The 20,594-nt window shown below is 30.6% G+C and overlaps 1 protein-coding gene across 1 annotated transcript; it reads left to right on the top strand.

The window, feature by feature from the left end:
* The first annotated feature begins 567 nt into the window (after nucleotides 1–567).
* Nucleotides 568–18,780, top strand: LOC122289256 (zinc finger BED domain-containing protein RICESLEEPER 2-like). Its single transcript, XM_043096235.1, has 5 exons — nucleotides 568–594; nucleotides 16,582–16,992; nucleotides 17,221–18,192; nucleotides 18,277–18,592; nucleotides 18,689–18,780. Exons 1-5 carry the CDS (start codon nucleotides 568–570, stop codon nucleotides 18,778–18,780), a joined length of 1,818 nt encoding a protein of 605 aa, XP_042952169.1.
* Nucleotides 18,781–20,594: the final 1,814 nt, after the last annotated feature.

Genomic DNA, 20,594 nt, shown 5'->3' with positions numbered 1-20,594 from the left:
AATAATTCAAATAGTTGGTATATCTTCTGATCTTGTTGGCTTCATGATAATGTGTTGCTTGGAAGCATCTGGTGGACATTTTGTTTCCAACAAGCCAGGTGTTAAACTCAAATTTGCTTGGTGCTTGGTGTTAAACAAGCCAGTAGTATGTTACATTAAAAAAAATAATAATAATTTAAATATACAGAAAAACATTTGAGTTTTGTAGGATTGTTTCGTCCATAAAGAAATTTAGTTGCTATGAATTGTTTAAACTCTTTGGTCCTGGAAGGGGTTAAATAATAATTGATATAAAAAAAAAAAATATATATATATATATATATATATATATACTATACAGACAGATTATGGTAAAATTGAGAATCACAATCTAAGACGGCGTAAATTTTTTAAACGTAAATAGATAGATACTATAATTTTAAAAAAAGGTTTCTTGCCTATTATTCATTGATGGGGTATTTTTTCTGATCCTTACTCAATGGATTGAAGCATACGAAGGGATTTCTGACTATGCCTTAGCTCTTGTTTTGAGTACCTAGGGAGACCTTGCATAACTTTTGAGGCATCATGGAGTTAAAGCATTACCTTGTTCAGGTGAGTTTTGGAAAAAGCTTCTATAACTTTTTGTGGCTTAAAGTTTCAATGAGGTAGAGTAATGATTAGCAGCAGCAAATATACATCAGGATCTTTGTCCTGTTTGATGCTGAGATAGCATTTAAGCTTTCATTTAACTTTTTTTTATTTTTGATCGAGATGGTCTGCAGGTTTTATGGTTTTGCACTTTATTCCTGATTGTACTCACTGTTGGTTAACTTAAACAGAAGTAGAAATAGCCATTTCTGGGACACATCATTTCTTTGCCACAACTTAACATTTTTCAGGGTCAAGTGATAATCTTATTTACTTAATGCAATTGCCAAATCATGTATGCCTACTTGATGACATTATTGTCTGGATCATTGTTGATTCAGTTACCATTTTCCTTTCTAATATTATTGTTATAATATTCATTCAGATGAATGGTATACATTAGGCCTGTTTTTTCACTTCTTTGGGTCGGGAAAGAAAAGTATTTCTAATTCCCAGTATGAATCTGTTTCGGATTGAGTTATACAATATCCTGGACTAAATCTACTTCTTTACATATCTGACAGACATTTATTAATAGTGCTATTAATATGTTATTTGTTGATTTTGTTTCCTTAGAGAGCTCCCAATACAAGGAAATAAGAATATGGCCGGATTTATCCATTCTTTATAATGTTTTCATTGCACTAAAATATAAAGGTTATGTATCACATATTGATGTTTCGGAACTGAAAATGGATCATGTTGTTTCTGGAATCAACAAATTAAATCTGAATTCTAGTAACTATATTTTAGCTACATGACCAAAGTTGTCAAATTTGCTTAATTTACCTCAAATTTGAGTACTAGAAAATACATTTCAAGACTTCTGCATTGTGGAGAGGGCTCTGGGGTTATCCCATCTTTTTTGGTCAAAAGTTGGTACTCTAAAGGTTATGAGATATATCCAAGAACGTCCAGGTAACTGAGTTTGTTGTTATTGATCTAAAAGTCACTAGCTATGGGATATGTATTTAGAATCGACCTGTTGCACACAAAATCTATAAACCTGAAACTTAGTGCATGTGACTGGGTGGTTGGAATTTTGTTCAAATGACATCACAAAAGGCCATACGAGGAAAGCTGTCTAGTCTTATTGATAGCTATATGAGTACTTGACAGGTCTTTTGGTTTGTTGAAAGGGCTCTTTCGCCCATTGTACTGGATTTTTTACATATGGTGTATTTAGCATAGTAGAGCATTCCGAATGGATTATGCTACTATCAACCCAAATGTAGATTGACACTTGATGCATAATTTTTTTTCTCCCATGATCTCTCTCTTCTTCATTTCATCTGTCTTATTCTTTATCATTTATCTCTCTATCTTTTCATTAGTTTATTTCATTAATGAAACAGAGAAATTTTGCCTTTTTTCCTCTCTTTTTGCTGCAAATGGTTGCATTTTTAAGCAGCTGAAAGAATTGCATATTATTTTAGGGGTGGATTAGGATACATTTTGATTGTTCACTTTACATCTCAAACTATAAGAACCGATATATCGCATCTTTTAACTGAAGACTTTGATAGTTTGAAAGCTTAATGCATCAGTTTTAGTGATATGAAGTCGAAATTAGATCATGCTTGGCATAATGAAAGGCAGTTTTCCCCTTGTATCATTGTCTACTTCTGCAGAATCCTTAATGGGTGTGTGTCTTGTATCATTGCATATGATTAATATCCCATACATTCAGCAGCTCCAAAGGTTGCCAAATGATTATGTATTGTACCCTATCAATTTCCTGATGGAGAGAGGAAGGAAAGGGTCAGATTCCTTACTGCATTTGCAACATTATAATGCAAACCGAAGCATTCAAACATCCCTTTTAATTGCCTGGGACTCTGCATGTACGGGATAGTGTGATAGCATCTTCGATTTCTGGCTGTGAATTAATTGTAAGAGTGAGTATTAGAATATGAATTAAATTATTATATTAACGCATTTTGATAAGTTGAAACTTATAAAATAATTAATAATTTAATAAGTACAATAATCAAGTGCCATAAATATCGAAGCATTCGCTTTGATTTTCTTACTTTCTCCATCATTTTAGCACTCCCTTTACTCTTTTACTTTCTCCTCCAAACTGATAAAGAAAAATGAAAATGGAATGAAAATAAAAAAGTAGTAAAACGACGTTTCTAACGAGGGTGAAGTAACGTGGCTGTCCATTTTCTAAGGGGGGCCATAAAACAAAAATACATGCAAATTACAATGCAGTGCTGACATGAAAAATGTCATATCAATTCTTTTCCTTTTTTTTTTCTTCTCTCTTTCCTCTTTTTTTTTTTTATTTTTTGTTTTTATTTTTATTTTTTTATTTTTATTTTTTTAACACTACGTCAAAGAAAATGTATTAAAAAAAAGTCACACTAGATGATTCAAGTGGACCAAATTGTCAAACCTAACTTTTTTGTCCAAAAGGTTTGAAGTATTCAACCACTATGACCTTGTTAGAGCATATTAAACTTGATTTTATTTCTTTTACCTTAAAATATTTTTCTCTTCCAGCTACATTGTTTTAAAGGAAAGTTGCAATATTAAAAAAAAAAAAAAGTAAAATTTTTCAAGTATAATAAATCCTGACATATCAATACAGAATGTTCTCTACTAAATCAAGATTTAAACAAGGATGATAAAAGTTATTTGAGATGATGATTCAAGTGGCTTAAACATTGAAATAAGCAACAAAGGAACGACAAATCTTTGTCTTATGGCTAAAAATGATATTGAATTATGCATGAAGTCATCTATAAGTAAAAACAAATGATTTCTAGATAGTGGATATTCAAGACACATGATGAATATAAAATTAAGTTCATTGTTCTTAGATCTAAAAATGGAGAACACGTGACATTTAGAAATAATTCAAAAGGAAAGATTGTGAGAATAAATAAAATTAGTTATGAATATTTTCTCATAGTTGAAAATGTGCTACTTGTTGAAAGTTTAAAGCATAATCTTTTTAGCATAAGAGTCAATTGTGTGATAAAAGTTTTATAGTTACTTTAAAAAAGGGTAAGTGCATTATTTTAAACGATCATTACTGCAATGTTTATTTTATTGCATTTATAAGGAATAAGACTTATACAATTGAATTTGAAGAAATTAACTCGCAAGATGTTATTTATTTTTCAACTAAAAATAAAATTAATTTGCTATGCAATAGGAGATTAGGTCATTCCAACATGAAACTTATTTTCAAACTTTAAAAAATGACCTTTTGATAAGTTTACCAAAATCAAATTTTTTGAGAAATGCTTTAGCCACAAAGGTGAGTTTACTTTTGTAGAGTTTTTTATGACTATAGCACTTATCAAATTTTTAAAGACAATTTATGATGCATGCGAGTTTGGTAAATAAATAGAAACTTTTTTTTTTTTTAAAACCAAGAAACTTGTTTCCACTTTTAAACCATTGCAACTAATACATATGAATCTTTTTTAACCAAACAGAGTTGTAAGTTTAGGAGAAAAATATTATGCATTTGTTATTGTTGATGATTTCTCATATATACTTAGGTCATTTTTCTTGCTCCTAAAGACGATACACATAATGGCTATGTTATTTTAAGTATCATAAGTGATAAAGGGAAAAAGTTTGCTAATATAGATACTAAAACTTTTTGTAATGGAAATGATTTTCTGTATAATTTCTCTACTCCTCAAACTCTTTAACAAAATAGGAAAATTGAGAGCAAGAACAAATCTATTTAAAAGATGACAAGAACAATATTTAATGAGAACAACTTGTTCAATTATTTTTGGGCCGAAGAGTTAAGTATTGCGTGTTATGTTATAAATTGAGTTATGTTAAGATTTAAACTACATAAAACCCCTTATAAGCTTTGGAATGAAAAAAATCTAAAATTGGTTACTTTCATGTGTTTGCATGCAAATGTTTCATTTTGAATGATACGAATAATTTAGGTATGTTTGATATAAAATCTGATGAATGTATTTTTCTCGGATATTCTACTAATAGTAAAATTTATAGTCTTAAATAAGAAAAGACTTTAACCGTATAAGAATCTATACATGTAGTATTTAATGAATCTAAACCTCTATTTTTTAAGAAATTTGTTTATCAAGAAATAAATTTACAATAAACATGGGGAGCCTCAAACTCAACAAAGACAACACAACTGACGAAGTCTAATATGAATACATCAAGAAAGATTATCAAAATCTAATGCAAGATGCAACTAAATAATGAAAACTTGTGAAAGATCATCTGATAAAATTAATTATAGGAAAACCATCACAAGGTGTAAGAAATCAATCATCTCTTAAAAATTCTTACAATCATATTATTATTATTATTATTATTATTATTATTAGCTCAAATTGAACCCATAAATATTGATGTATCATTTATTGAAGAAGGAAATGATATTTGAAAGAAATAAGGAGATCTAAATTAATTTGAAAGAAATAATATTTGAACACTTATCCCTAAACCTAAAAATTATAATATTATTGAAACAAAATGAGGTTTTAGAAACAAGAAAGATAAGTTTGAAATTATTACTAGAAGCATGACTCGACTTGTAGCTCAAGATTTCAATCAAAAAGAATAAATTGATTATGATGAGACATGCACCGGTTGTAAAATTATAATCTATTCGAATTCTTCTTTTGTATGCTTGTTTTTTAGATTTTAAATAGATATTAAAAGTGTTTTCTTAAATGGTTTTATAAATGATGAAATATATATTGAACAACTTTTAGATTTTTTAAATTAATTTTTAAGCTCATAAAAGCATTATATAAATTCAAACAAGCTCGTATATCTTTGTTAAGAGAAATTAAGTGATTCCTTAATTGAAAAGGATTTTTTAAGATAAAAAATTGATATAACCATTTTCATATTCTATTAAATAAAATTTATTTAAATGATATAATATTTAATACTGCTCAATTTAAGTTCTCAACTCCACCCTTAAAGAAAGTCTAATCTACACCTCAGAATAAGTGATAGAATATAAATTAAGCTATTATATTCACATATTTTAATAAATTTAAAATTTTAAGATAATTAATAATTTAACCCGTACAATAATAAATTACCACAAATATCGAAGCATTTGCTTTAAATTTTTTCAGACAGAAGCCTGGCATTTAAAATCATTTTAGCACTCCCTTTACTTTAACTCTCTCCTCCAAACTGATTTAAATTTAAAAAAAAAAAAAAAAAAAACAAACAAACAAACGTTTCTAACAAGGGTGCAACTTGGTTGTCAATTTTCTCACGGAGGCCATGAAAAAAAATTAGATGCAAATTACAATGCGGGTGCAAACATGAAAAGTGTCATATCAATTCTTTTTTCTGCCACTTCAGAGATAATGTAATAAATGGATACTTTTGATGATTCAAGCGGGCCCAAATTGTCGAAGCCGACTTGTTTGTCCAAAGTTTGGAAAGTTTCAACCACCGAGGACTTGTTTCGATAAAAATCTTATTTCTATCTTATTATTTTTAAATATAAATATTTTAAAATTAATTATTACAATTTTTTAAAACTAATTATTCTCATTTTTCAAACTTTCAAATATAAAATAGAAAACAAATCAACTTTTTTAAATTCTAAAATAAAAATTATATTTTAACAATATTTTAATTTTATAATATTTTTTATTAATTTTTTTCTCTCATTTCCCAAAATTCAATAAATACTCAACTCAAATTATTTCACCACTGTTTATAAACTATCTTATTATTATTCACAAAATTTTCATCTCATCTCACTCTCCAAATATTCCCTAAGACCTTATTAGAGCATATCAAACTTGATTTTATTTCTTTTACTTTACAATATTTCTCTCTTCCAGCTACATTTTTTCCCCTTCGTTGTACTTGGTGCTAATTTGATGTTTACAGAGTTAATACTCATCATTTCTAAATTGATGAATTAGCTAGGATTATTTTGGAATAAGGTCTAAATTAATAGTTAAATCCATGAAATACACCCTATTACATTTGTTGAGCATTTAAATATTATTTTTTAAAGTCACGCAATCAATATAAATATCATAATACTCATTTGAAGTATTTATTTCTTTTTCATTATACATATCATAACCCTTACTCAAACTCTAAAGTTGATTTTGAATAGTGAGATGATCTCAGATATTCTGTGAATAATAATAAAAAAGTAACGAAAAATTAATGATAAAATATTGAATAATAGTAAATAGTAGTAAAGAGTAATGATAAAATAATAAATAGTAGTAGAGTATTTTCAGAATACTCTAGTACCCAAACTAATCCCAAGCTAAGCCTACCTTGCCCACTATAATAAATAAACAAATAAAAAGAATCTAAGCCCAACTAATATGGTTTTTGATTGAAGGATTGATTCAAGTTTTTGAATTAATTTGAGGAGTTAATTAAGTTTATTCGGAATTTAGATACATTTGAGTGAATAATTCCCATCATCACGTGTCAGTGTATGATTTGTTCAAGTTTTGATTGAGAATAACCATTTCCTTTTATGTTTCGTTAAGATATTCTTTAATGCCTATTCTTTTGTTGCTCGTAATGGCAAGGACATGCCTGTAGGCTGTATCATTCTCTCAAACTACGGGGCTGTTATGCCTATCGCCTACTTGTCAAACTTCAGCGTATTGACTCTACCTTTCATCTGAGTAACTTGAATTGGGACAAACCTCACTTTTGGGATCAAACTTCTCTTAGAGCATTCCCATCCGGGTTTGCATACCGGAATTTTCCATATAATTTAGGGAATTATTTAGGGTTTTGCTCAAAAAATCATTCCCATCCCAATCCCTATTTTGCGATCTATGTTTCCGGTCTGTACAGGAGTTCCCCATCTTTGTTAATGATCTACTGTACATCCGCATCGTATATTTGGCTCCAGCATTCTCCCCTTCCGTCCCGTGGCTTCTCTTCAGCTTTTGCCTCTTGTCTCGTCAGCCACCCGTCAAGGTTCTCTTCTTCTCTCATCGTCCCGAGGGTGCTCTCCACCTCTAATATCGCCATGGGGAATGTTCCCGACGCTAGCATGAACGCCGTCCAGAGACGACTCATGTTTGATGATGAGTACAATTTCCCCCCTTTTTCCGCTCCTCTCTGCGTGTGTGCGCACCTTCTTTTTGCGCCTCGATTTCATTTCTTTGATTTGCTCGGTACAATAGGCATAGCTGGGGAAAGGAGATGTAAAACGAGCTCCCTTTTTTTTTTTTTTTTTTTTTTTTTTTTTTTTTTTTTTCTGTTTACAGTTTATTTTTATTTCATGTTGATTTAATTTAATTTTTTTTTTGTTTTGTTTTCCTTTTGTGTCCTGTTTTGTTGTGGATGAAATGCTGGAGATTAAAATTAATAGGTTTGTTTTTTATATAGAAAAGATGATGAAAATCTCGCTGCTTTGTGGATGTTTGGACTTCTTCCTATCATTTTCATTTTAATTCTGTCATCCTTCTAAACGTGATTGAAACTTCAATTCATCACGTAAAGATCAAAATGCATTAGGACTCAACTGTGACTATTACGTTTATTTATTGGAGTTTAGGATATCTCTCATTTTATTTTGTTTCTGATTGGCACTAAAAGTATAAGATTCGTAGTATTTTTTTAGTAGAAAGTGAAAATGAAAAGAAGACGATAAGACAAAAGAGTTAATAGTTAAAATTGTAAATGAAAGAGAAAAAAAAAATAATAAAAAAAGAATAGAGAAATATTATTTAATAGAATAGAGATAGGAATAGAGAATGAGATGTAGGAAGTTTTTAGAAGATGAATAAAATTTAGGGATAAATTTAAAGAAATGTGATTTTGAGTTAAATTATAGGAAATTTTATGGGGATCCGGATGGAGATGCTCTCACTAGGCCTAGTGGATGACAATCCGCATATTAGTTGTCCTTCAATTCCAATTCCAAGTTATCACCCCTTAGTTTGAAGTAAATGACAAAGGAATACAAGACCAAGTTTTCGGTTCATGCATACAAAGGTACTTGTTGGACAGAGTAGCAACATAAGAGTTTTTAGTCAGTAACATTGTAGACAAGAAGCAATCTTCTACGCTGAACTTAGCTTGTGTTTGGGTAGTGGATTACTTCACTACTATTTAATATTTATCATTACTTCTTACATAATATTTGTTATTATTCAATATTTTATCATTATTTTTTCACCGCTTTTTTATTACTATTCACAATCTACAATGGAAATCGAAACACTTATTATTAAACCCAAGTAACCAAGTAAACATAGATTGTACACAGAACAATCAGTTCTCATCCTCTTTTGTATGATCTGCACCAGCAGGCAGCCTTTTTCGCAGTCGCCTTCTAATTCGTTTACTTCTCTTCTAGGCCAAATAGCTCAAAGAACAAAAATAGTTATGATAAAGGCCAAAAATGGGTATTTGTGTCAAAGAAAACAAAAAACTTGGAAGAATTAGACACGGCAAGCCAGCTTTGTCAATTAAGTGAATATATCTTCTAAAAAATGCTTTGGAATGTGATGCTCCCAACTTCCACTTGGGATTTGATGGATACTGAAACATCGGGATATGTAATACAAGGTTATATATTCTTGTACATGATAATTAAAAATGCAATGTATCAAGCATCCTTCTAACAATATACAATAATTGTAGTGAAATATAAGTGAATCAACATGATTACCAGAACGACTAATATCCCAATCTTCATAAAACTTATAAATAGACCTTACTTGTTAAAAGTCTACTATGTAAGTTATAAACTAAAACATAACATAGTCAGGGAGTATCAACTCCTTATTACAAACTATAACATAACATAACGTGACAAGTCCTCAACATAAGCAAAGTCATTAAACATATTCTTTTATTTTTGCGATGGTAGCTAAAACCATCTCAAGGAACATCATGATCAATTCCAGTAAGTTAATAACCAATATATATAGAGATAATATAAATATGACAGATAATAAATATCAGATGAATGCATGAGCATGCTTTGTAAAAAAATTAGATTTTCTCCCATCTAGTTTCCTCGACATCTTTTGAAAAATATTTATGCATATTTTCTTACAAAGAACTTGCTTAATCCTTAGCACATAGCGCTCCGTCAATTCATAACATATCATATGGTATATCTAGAGAGCTAGACATCATATGTATCGCACCTCACGGTTCCCCATTAAACTGTGTGAACACACTAATTTTGCATTCACATCTTAGGGGTGAATACACCTTATAAACTCTCATGATAGTCTGAATTAACCATTACCAAGAACCAAATTAGCACCCATCAGTTGAGTTGTCCAAATACTTCACTCCGAAGATCTTTAAAAGATCGCATTTGACATTTGTTGATTGTTTTTCGTCAACCCAGGATCTCCACTTCATTATTAATCACTCCAAAGGAGACAGAGGAGTTCCACCAGGATAATCCCACATCCTAGTATTGGGTCATGATAAAAAAAATACTTTGTGCTTATGACAAAAACATATTTCATGACATGTGTTCATAATTCGTGACATGTAACATGCTTCATGCTAAAATGATATATTTCATGTATGATGCAAAATGACATGTTTTCATGATTTATGCTAAAACGACATGTAACCAAATCACGCTTGCAATCCATGTGATTGATAAATTGCTTATAGCATATGAAATTTCATGATAAAACAACATTTATGATATGAATGTGACATTTATATAAAACTATATACATGTTATCCAAAAGTAAGTTAGAAGCTAACTTACAAATTTCTTTAGTACTATAAATCGTCATGGGCTGAAACAAGAGATATACTAATGTTAGGATTGATTCAAAAAATTATGAAAATTCCAGAATCTGATGTTCTTAAAATTATATTTGCAACTTTGACCCTTAATTCTTCTGAAATTATAAATATACCCCTAAACTTTCACTATTTGCATTTTGGGCCCAAATTTCTCAAAACATTACAAACTTCATGTATTTCTTGTTCTAAATCTATTTCTGACCTTAGAATACAACGAGTCATGCAATAACCACAAGAAACTCACCAAAACCGAAACATATAACACACATTATGCACTAAGTGTGATTTAGGCCTAAGATCATATGAAAACCTCTTGGTTTGCAAATTAATACTTAGGCATGTTGCCATGTCCCAAGCTAAGCTAGGATCTTAAGGTTAAGACTTAGCTATTTGGATTGAGAACCAACCTCAACCCATTTCATCTCATCTCGTCTTATCATTACAACTTTTTCAAATTCACACACAAAATATAATAAACAATTCAATTTTTTCAAATCCCAAAGCAATAATAATATTAAATAATATTTTATTTAACTTTCATCTAAAATCATCTCATCTCATCTCATCTCACTATCCAATTTACTTTGGCCTAAGTGAGTAGAGACCCAAGCTAGAATTAAAATCTAGTAAGGTGGTGCTAATTTTTGCCCTCATTACTTTGTAGAGTAGGTGCCCAGGGCCCACGAAGAAAGCCTTACGTCTTGTATTTTTTTGGTCCCCATAGGATTTAGGTGCTGCCCAGATGACTAACACAAAAGAGGGGTAAATTGGGTTATATTTAAAAAATTAACCATTATAAATTAAATACACAATATAAAATATAAATAAAATACGAAACAGTAATAAATATAAAGAGTAAGGATAAGAGAGAAGTAAACTCAGTATGTTAACGAGGTTCGGCCCCACTGTCGAAGTCCTCACCTCAAGCTACCCCTCAAAGATCCCCAAATTCACTATTCAAACTCATTCAGATAGAGATAGAAACCTATTACACATTTGAACAATACCGCTACAAAGGATTTGTGTAGAACACCCTCTACACTTGTAATCACATTAGACGTGTGATCAACTATTCTCTGTGTAGAACACTTTCTAAACACACACGGGTTATACACACCTTTTTACTGATACAAGAGCTGATAGTGGTAGGTTATTAGAAAACACTCCTCAATGAGTGAAATAAGAACAATATAGCACAAACTATATCTCTCTCACAATGAACAAGATTTAAGGTTATGCTTAGAGAAGAGAGAATTAAAGCTTTAAATGAATGTTGTATGCTCTTGGTGTTGTAAATGTGAAGCTTTCAAATGATCTATTTATAAGCATATAAGACTTCATATTCAAATTTAAAAAGATTCACATATCAAAGACAATATCATTCACTTTTCAAAAATTTCAAACCTAATCTTTTTACTTTTCGAATATGACAAAAGGAGTATACTTTACTTTTTAAAATTTTCAAACAAAATCATCTACCTTTTACATAAGTTAAAAGAGTATCAATCATTTCTAAAAATATTCAAATAAAGCATGCACATGTGAAAGATGACAATCAATCATCTGAAATATTTTCAAAATTTCAAAAAAAAATCATCTACTTTTTACATAAGTCAAAAAGAGCATCAATCACTTTTGAAAATATTCAAATAAATTATGCATATGTGAAAGATTGCTTTTTCCCAGCAGCTACAAAACAGAAACCATGAGGTTAAAAAACTTAAATAACAAATTTTTGTACTTCAACGAATTGTTCAAGAGTCTCACACAAGCGAAAGAATTCTTCGACAGAAGAATAAACAGTTGAAATCTCTATTAAATTCTTCATTCCACTTGCCAGTTCCCATGGATAGAGATGACATGATATTGTATGAAGAGAATGAACATCTCAAACATGAGGTTAAGACCCTCAAGTTTATGTAAAAGTATTTAAAAATATCTCTATATTTTTATAGACTCTGGTCTATCTTTTAAGAGATATTCATAGCATGCATCATACATATTTATCTTCTAATCATACATAATCTATTTTCTGGTAAAGGTTTTGTAAAAATATCTACTAACTGATCATGTGTGTTTGTGAACTCTAGTACTATATCGCCTTTCTACACATGATCTCGAAGAAAATGATATCTTATTTCAATATGTTTAGTTCTAGAATGTTGTATTGGGTTCTTTGAAAGATTTATAACACTTTTATTATCACATTTGATTGAAATGTAATTATACATGAGTTTAAAATCTTCAAGTTGTTGCTTCATATAAAGAACTTGAGCACCACAACCACCTGCAGCAACATATTCTGCCTCAGCAGTAGATAATACAACAAAATTTTGATTTTTACTAAACCAAGAAACTAGTGCATGACCTAAGAAATGATATGCTCGACTAGTACTTTTTTAATCAATTTTGCAACCAGCATAATCTGTATTTGTGTAAATGATTAGATCAAAAGAAGTGTACTTGGGGTACCATAACCCTAGGTCAATTGTATCACTAAAATATCTAAGAATGCATTTAACTGTAATTAAATACGATTCTTTTGGAGATGATTGAAAGCGTACACATAAGCACACACTAAATAATAGTATGAGTTTTGGGTCTAGGAATAAGTGTCCAAACATCATTTTCTTCAAATTGATTCAGTCCTTCTTACATAGCTAGAATCCAAGATTCATAAAAAAGTATTTCATCAATATTTTTGGGTTCAATCTGAGATAGAAAAGAAGTATGATTGCAAATATTTCTAAGAGATGATCGAGTACTTACACCTCGTGAAGGTTCTCCTAGAATTTGTTCTACTGGATGATCTTTCACAAATTTTCATTGTTTGTTGCATCTTGTATTAAATTTTGATGATTTTTCCTAATGTCTTCATGTTGAACTTCCTATATTGTGTTCTCTTTGTTGAGATTAAGACTTTCTGTGTTATTTATATCTCTTGTTTCTTCATCAAATGATTTCTTGGAGAGTAGAGAATTAGATTCATCAAATACTATATGCATAAATTCTTGTACAGTCAAAACTTTTTTATTGAATACTCTATAAGCTTTACTATTAATAGAATACCCAAGAAAGATACTTTAATCAGATTTTGCATCAAACTTGCCTAAATTATCCCTGTCATTCAAAATAAAACATTTGCATCCAAATATATGAAAGTAACTAATGTTGGATTTTTTCTTATTCCAAAGCTCATAGGGGGTTTTATCTAATTTAGACCTTAGCATAACTCTATTTATAATATAACATGCAGTACTTACCACTTCGGCCCAAAAGTAACTAGGCAAATTGTTCTCATTGAGTATTGTTCTTGCCATCTCTTGAAAAGATCTATTTTTCCTCTCTACTACCCAATTTTGTTGAAGAGTTCGAGGAGCAAAAAAATTATGCACAAAACCATTTTCATCGCAAAAAGGTTTAATATTTTTATTAACAAACTCTTTTCCCCTATCACTTCGGATATTTGAAATAGTATAGCCATTTTCATTTTGAATTCTATTGTATAACTTGGTAAAGACATTATGTGCCTCGTCTTTATAAGCAAGAAAGATGACCCAAGTATATCTAGAGAAATCATCAACAATAACAAATGCATAATATTTTCCTCCTAAACTTACAACTCTATTTGGTCTAAAAAAATTCATTTGTATCAGTTGCAGTGGTCTAATAGTGGAAATATGTTTCTTGGTTTTAAAGAAGTTTTTTTTTTTTTTTTGGTTTACCAAATTGGCATGCATCACAAATTTTCTCTTTAAGAAAATTTGCCTTTGGTAAACCTCTTACAAGATAATTTTTTGAAAGTTTGGAAATAAGTTCTAAATTGGCATGACCTAGTCTTCTATGCCATAGCCAACTAGTTTTATTTTTGGCTAAAAAATAAATAGCATCTTTTGAGGTAATTTTTTCAAAATCGATTGTATAAACAATGTTGCTTTTAAAAGCAAAAAAACAAACATTGCAGTCATGATCATTCAAAATAATGCACTTATCCATTTTGAAAGTAACTGCAAATCATTTATCACATAATTGACTTATGCTCAAAAGATTATGCTTTAGACCTTCAACAAGTATAACATTTTCAATTATGAGAGAAGATTCATTACCAATTTTACATATTCCCACGATTTTTTCTTTTGAGTTGTCTCCAAATGTCACGTCTCCTTCTTCTTTAGATCTAAGATCAAAGAAAACCCTAAACTGAATCAGCTCCTGTGCCGCACGCCCGAAGTGCTGCACTCCATCTCCAGATTCATCATTCATGGACTGAATCACAGAATCAGTGCTACTGCTACACTGCTACAGGCTGCTACTCACGGTAAGTCACCTCACGGCTCAAGGCTTACGGATCACGGGCTCACTGCTCAGTGGCTCACAGCCTCACACAGTCACACGGGGATTACGGATTTTCGGCGTTAACCCAGCTGGCCAGCTCACCTCACGTAGCTGTCGGACTCTGTATGTGTTTTCACTTTTTGGTTTTCCTTTTCCCTCTTCGGCGAATCAACTCTTCCGAGTTCTCATTTTTGGCTTCTCATTTTGACATTTTTGGTATTCTCACTTCATAGTTCCAAGTTCTCACTTCTCATTTTGGGGTTCTCTATTTTCTGGTGGAAATCTACAATATATATTTTGGTAAGCACCTTGTAGATTATGATGTATATATGGGAAACTTACAGATTGTTGGTAGTATATTTCCTTTTGGTATCGATCGATTCTGATGTATATTGGCTTGTTGGCAGTATATTTTTTTCCCATATATCTCACAGTTTGTCTATTCAAAATATATATCTCACGGCACCTGTTTTCCAGATCTGTAATTGACAAGCTATCTATTTTGCTGCTGTTTTTGCTTTGTCTTGGGTCCAACATTTTGCTAAATTGCAGGATGATGTTTTCCATACCTTAAAACACTTCCATGAACTAGACTTGTGTTATTATCTCTACTGTTAAACATATATATAATTCATATATTATTTTTGGGGCCCGATGGGGAGAGAGGGCCAAGTGATTTTTTGTATACAAAAAGGTAAATTTGCTACCTTTACGAATCATTGATTCACGTAGGATTAAACTGTTATGGGTTGGGTTACCAGCTTGTGTAAACATACTGGCTTTGATTTTGAATGTGAAGGAAGAAAATAAGATGGGGGGTCGGCAGCTTTAGCTGGATCCGGCTTGCCTCCAGTTTTACTGTAATAAGACATCTCCTGTTGAGACTTGAACGACCAGCTTTGTATGTTGGCAACTAAAATTCAACCATGTTAAAAATATACTTGCAATTTTAATAAAAATAAATTTAAAGAGACCATTGTTATGTTATTTATATGTTTGTATATAAATATTAAAAAAACATATAAATATATTTGATACTAGTTACTATGTTAAATTGATAAATAGATGGTTTATTCTTTATTATTATTAGTGTGTTTAATAATTAAATAAATAATTCTTTTTTAATTTTTTGGTTAAAACAATTATAGTTGATGCAATGTGCTGGGCATAAAGTTATTGGTAGGCCAGCGTGGGGGACAAAATTTCTTTATTTTTTAATATTTATATTTTTGCAAGTGCCAACATGGAAGACATTAATATATTTTTATTTTTCTACTATTTATAATAAATAATATATTTATATATCAACAGATAAGTAATGTAGCAAAAAAAAGAATCTTTAAAATTTATTTGTAGTAAAATTTTGACAAAAATTAACAAATAAAAAATAAATAAAACATGTTCCTCTCCAACACACTATTAGCACTGTCTTTTTTGTTTAAAAGATGCAATAATAACCCTTAGATCTAATAACAGGAGATTTGCTGTTACTTTATAACCGGAGGCAAGTCGGATCCGCTTTAGCTTGTATGATAGACTTTTGTGAGGGCCACATGTTTAGGATTAGTGTGTAGATTAGCTAAGGATTGAATGAGTATCAGAATGTCTATGGCCAATTAACAACAACAGCAGCTTTGGTCATTACTGAAGCAACAACTTTCTTATTACCATGACTACATTCTTAGCAACACTTTTGATGGCTTGTTTGTTGTTATTCGGAGATGGGATTATTAGAATTGAAAACCCAACTAACCAGCTTTAATTGTTGACACTTGGTATGCTTTTTAATATACTCATACAGTCATACTATAATCTCATTTAATATACTCATACAGTCATATTGTTGTTTCTTTTCAGATGAGTTCGACAGCAAGTGAAAATGATGATTTGATTGATTTGGACCCGTTTGAGTCAGAAAGTTTTCAAAATGAGGAATCTAAAACAAAACGAAGGAAACGGTCAAACGTGTGGAACTTTTTTGAAATGGTTCCTGAGTCTGAGAACAATGATGGCAAACTACGAGCAAAGTGCAAGATGTGTGGAGTTACTTATATGGCTGCGAGTAAATATGGAACTGAAAATATGAAGCATCACATTAACGCATGCCCTAGGAGAAGTTCACAAGATATTGGTCAGATGATGTTATCACAAGGTTGTGGATCTATTTCGGTAAGCACTCCTAAATTTGAAACTGAACAATATAGAGAACTTTTGATAGCTTCTATTGTGAAGCATGAACTGCCTTTCCGTTTTGTTGAATACTCGGGGGTGAGATCTTTGTTATAATATTTGCGTCTAGATGTTCCAATTATTTCTAGTAATACTGCCAAGGCTGATTTGGTTAAGATATATAATCGAGAAAATAGAAGGATTAAATGCATGTTAAATGATTCTCCTGGTAGAATTAGTCTAACATCTGACTTTTGGACTTCTATAACCACTAATGGTTATATGTGCATTACAACACATTTTTTGGATAAGAATTGGGTTCTGCAGAAAAGGGTTTTGAACTTTTCTTTTATGCCATCACCACATAATGGCATATCTTTGTCTGAAAAAATTTATAATTTGCTATGTGATTGGGGAATTCAACACAAGATTTTTGTATTGACTTCAGACAATGCTTCGTCTAATGATGTTTCAGTAGAGTTGTTAAGAACTCAATTGAACATTAAAAAAGCTCTTCTTTGTGATGATGAGTTCTTTCATTTTCGTTGTTGTGCTCATATTCTGAATTTGATAGTACAAGATGGGTTAAAAGAGATTGATTCTGCTATCCAAAAAGTTCGTGAGAGTATCAAGTATGTCAAAGGGTCACAATCAAGGAAGGTAAAATTTTTAGATTCTACAAAACAAATGTCTTTGGATAGCAAGAAAGGGTTGAGACAAAGTGTTCCCACTAGATGGAATTCTACTTTTCTTATGCTTGAGAATGCTATTTTCTATCGTCGTGCTTTCAGTCATTTGGAGTTGACTGATTCTAATTTTAAGCATTGTCCATCAATATTTGATTGGGAAAAAATAGAGAAGATCAACAGTTTGTTGGGAGTTTTTTATGAAGCCACTTGTGATTTTTCTGGGACCAAATACCCTACAGCCAATCTATACTTTCCAGCAATGTTTTTGATTTATTTTACATTAAAGCGACACTCTGAGGGTGAAGATGACTACATGAAGACCATGTGTTGTAAAATGCTTGTTAAGTTTGAGAAATATTGGTCCGAGTTCAATGTATTATTGGCTATAGCAGTTATTTTGGATCCTCGATACAAGCTTCATTTTGTTGATTTTTCTTATACAAAACTTTATGGGGATTGTTCCATTGAGTATATGAATGTTCGGAGCAAAGTGTCATCTCTTTTCATGGAATTTAGTTCTTCTAGTGCTCCCACATGTTCTACCACGACTTCTGATAGCACTTATAGTAGAGCAGAAAGTCAATCTTCGATTAATAAACAAGTATTTCAGGTAATAACTGTATGATATTTTTTGTTTAATGATTTATATTATATTGTTATTCAATGATTTATAATATTTTATTTTTGTGTATAGGAATTTGATTCATTTATACATGATGACTTTGCTGCCCATATGCAAAAAAGTCAATTGGATCTTTACTTGGATGAACCTAGGGCAGACAGAAATGCAAAGATTGACATTCTTTCCTTTTGGAAAGGAAATGAGTTTCGTTATCCTGATCTTGCTTGTATGGCTCGTGATATTTTGAGTGTTCCAGTTTCTACAGTAGCATTTGAATCTACTTTTAGTGTTGATGGGCGTATCATTGATCAATTTAGGAGTGCACTAAAAGCAGATATTGTTGAAGCATTAGTCTGCACTAGAGATTGGCTATATGGCGAGGAGCAAGGTAACATTATTTTTACCTTATTGAATAAATAATTGTAATTTTTCAATACAATAATATTATTTGATATAAAATTTTACTGATATCTTTTTTTAATAGAAACAGAAGAAGTTAAATTGGACGAGTTAGCCGAAGATATAATGGAGTTGGAGAAAAACAAGGACAAGGAAGACACTCCACCTCATTCTTGAAGCTCTAAATTTGTTTATATATGTGTTTTTATTGTACTTGGGATTGTAAAATTAATATATTTTCTGTGTGTTTTGTTTACTATTTTGGGATGTAATATTAATATATTAGTACAATGTGTGTGGAATGGATCTATTTGGATTATAATTCTAAACTTGTGGTTAATTTTTAATTTTTTAATTTTTATAAATAATATTTATATTTAAATATTTATATAAAATTTCAATCAGGTCAAACGGGTCGTGTCGTGTCGTGTCTGTTCAACTCATTAACGTAAATGGGTTGAAACGGATCAGGTCATGTCGTGTCGTTTCGTGTCAATTTATTTTTTATTCATTAACGGGTCATAACGGGTCGTGTCGTGTTAACCCGTTATCTTACCGTGTCATGTTCGTGTCTAGAATTTTGACACGAAATCCTTAACGGGTCGTGTTCGTGTTGACCCATTAAGCGTAATGTATACACCTTGACACGACACAAACACGACCCGTTAACACGATTTGACACCCCTACTTCATTTATTAGTATTAGAAGAAACAAGATTTTTAAGTATCCTTATGGCCATAATAGTCATTGTATGATTTCTTCTAATAGGACAAGCATAATAGTTATGACTATTTCTATTACAAAAATTGCAAATAACATGTGGCATATATGAAGAACTTGAGTAATTATAAAAATATATTTCTTTGACAAAATTATTTTTATGAAAAGAATTTTGAATACTGGATTTTGATGTAGAAGGATTATCAAAAAAGTTTTTATAAAGTTTGTATTTTTGCTTTGGGCCTTTTGGCATATATCCCAAGCCTACTTTATCAAAAACACATATTTGACTACCAAGAAGTTTTTCAAATTTTTTTTTCTATTCGTAAAGTTTCAGCAATATTTTCTAAATCAGTTTTCTTCAAGATTTTTATCTTTCAAAACAATATTTTCTTCTCTTAAAATATCAATTTTGTTTGTTAAAGAAGAATTTTTCTTTTTCAAATCAGTATACTTGATACCCAATTTTTCAAGTTTATCATATACCTCTTCTAAAACATTTTACAATTCTTCATATGAAAGATCTTCAATATTATCAAGACTTGTTATCTCAATATCATCTTTAGCCATAAGACAAAGATTTGCTAATTTTTCATTGCTTACTTCACTATATGAGCTACTTGAATCATCATCTCATGTAGCTTTCATTACTTTCTTGCTCTTGTTTCGATCTTTCTTTAGCAGATGACAATCTGGTTTGATATGACCAGGCTTATTGCATTTATAACAAATTAAAGTGTCATTTTTACTTGAATATTTCTTAGAAAACTTTTTGAATGATTTTCTCGAAGGAACTTTATTTTTCTTAAGAATCTCTTAATTCTTCTTGTTATCATCATAACTTTTTCATCTTTGTCGTCATTTTCCTTATCTTCATCACTTTCACTTTCATGAGGAACAGCTTTAAGTGCCAAACTCTTTTTTGGCTTTCCTTCTTCTTCTCCTCTTTTCAATATGTACTTATGGGTAATAAGTGACCCAATGAGTTCATTTACTTTGAGCTTCTAAAGGTCTCTAGCTTCAAGAATCGCTGTCACTTTTGATTCCCAGCATTTTGGTAAAAAGTTGATAATTTTTCTTACTATCTCCACCTTGGAATAAATTTTACCAAAAGCTATCAAGCTGTTTATGATGTTAGTAAAACGAGTGTACATACTAGAAATAGATTCATCATCATGCATCTTAAACATTTTATATTCATAAGTAAGAATAGAAATTTTTGATTCATTGACTTGTGAAATTTCTTCATAAGTAACTTCCAAGTTATCCC

Source organism: Carya illinoinensis, chromosome 12, assembly GCF_018687715.1.
Source record: "Carya illinoinensis cultivar Pawnee chromosome 12, C.illinoinensisPawnee_v1, whole genome shotgun sequence".
NCBI lineage: Eukaryota > Viridiplantae > Streptophyta > Magnoliopsida > Fagales > Juglandaceae > Carya > Carya illinoinensis.
The sequence above is the reverse complement of the archived record's forward strand: the minus strand, read 5'-3'. Positions and strand labels throughout refer to the sequence as shown.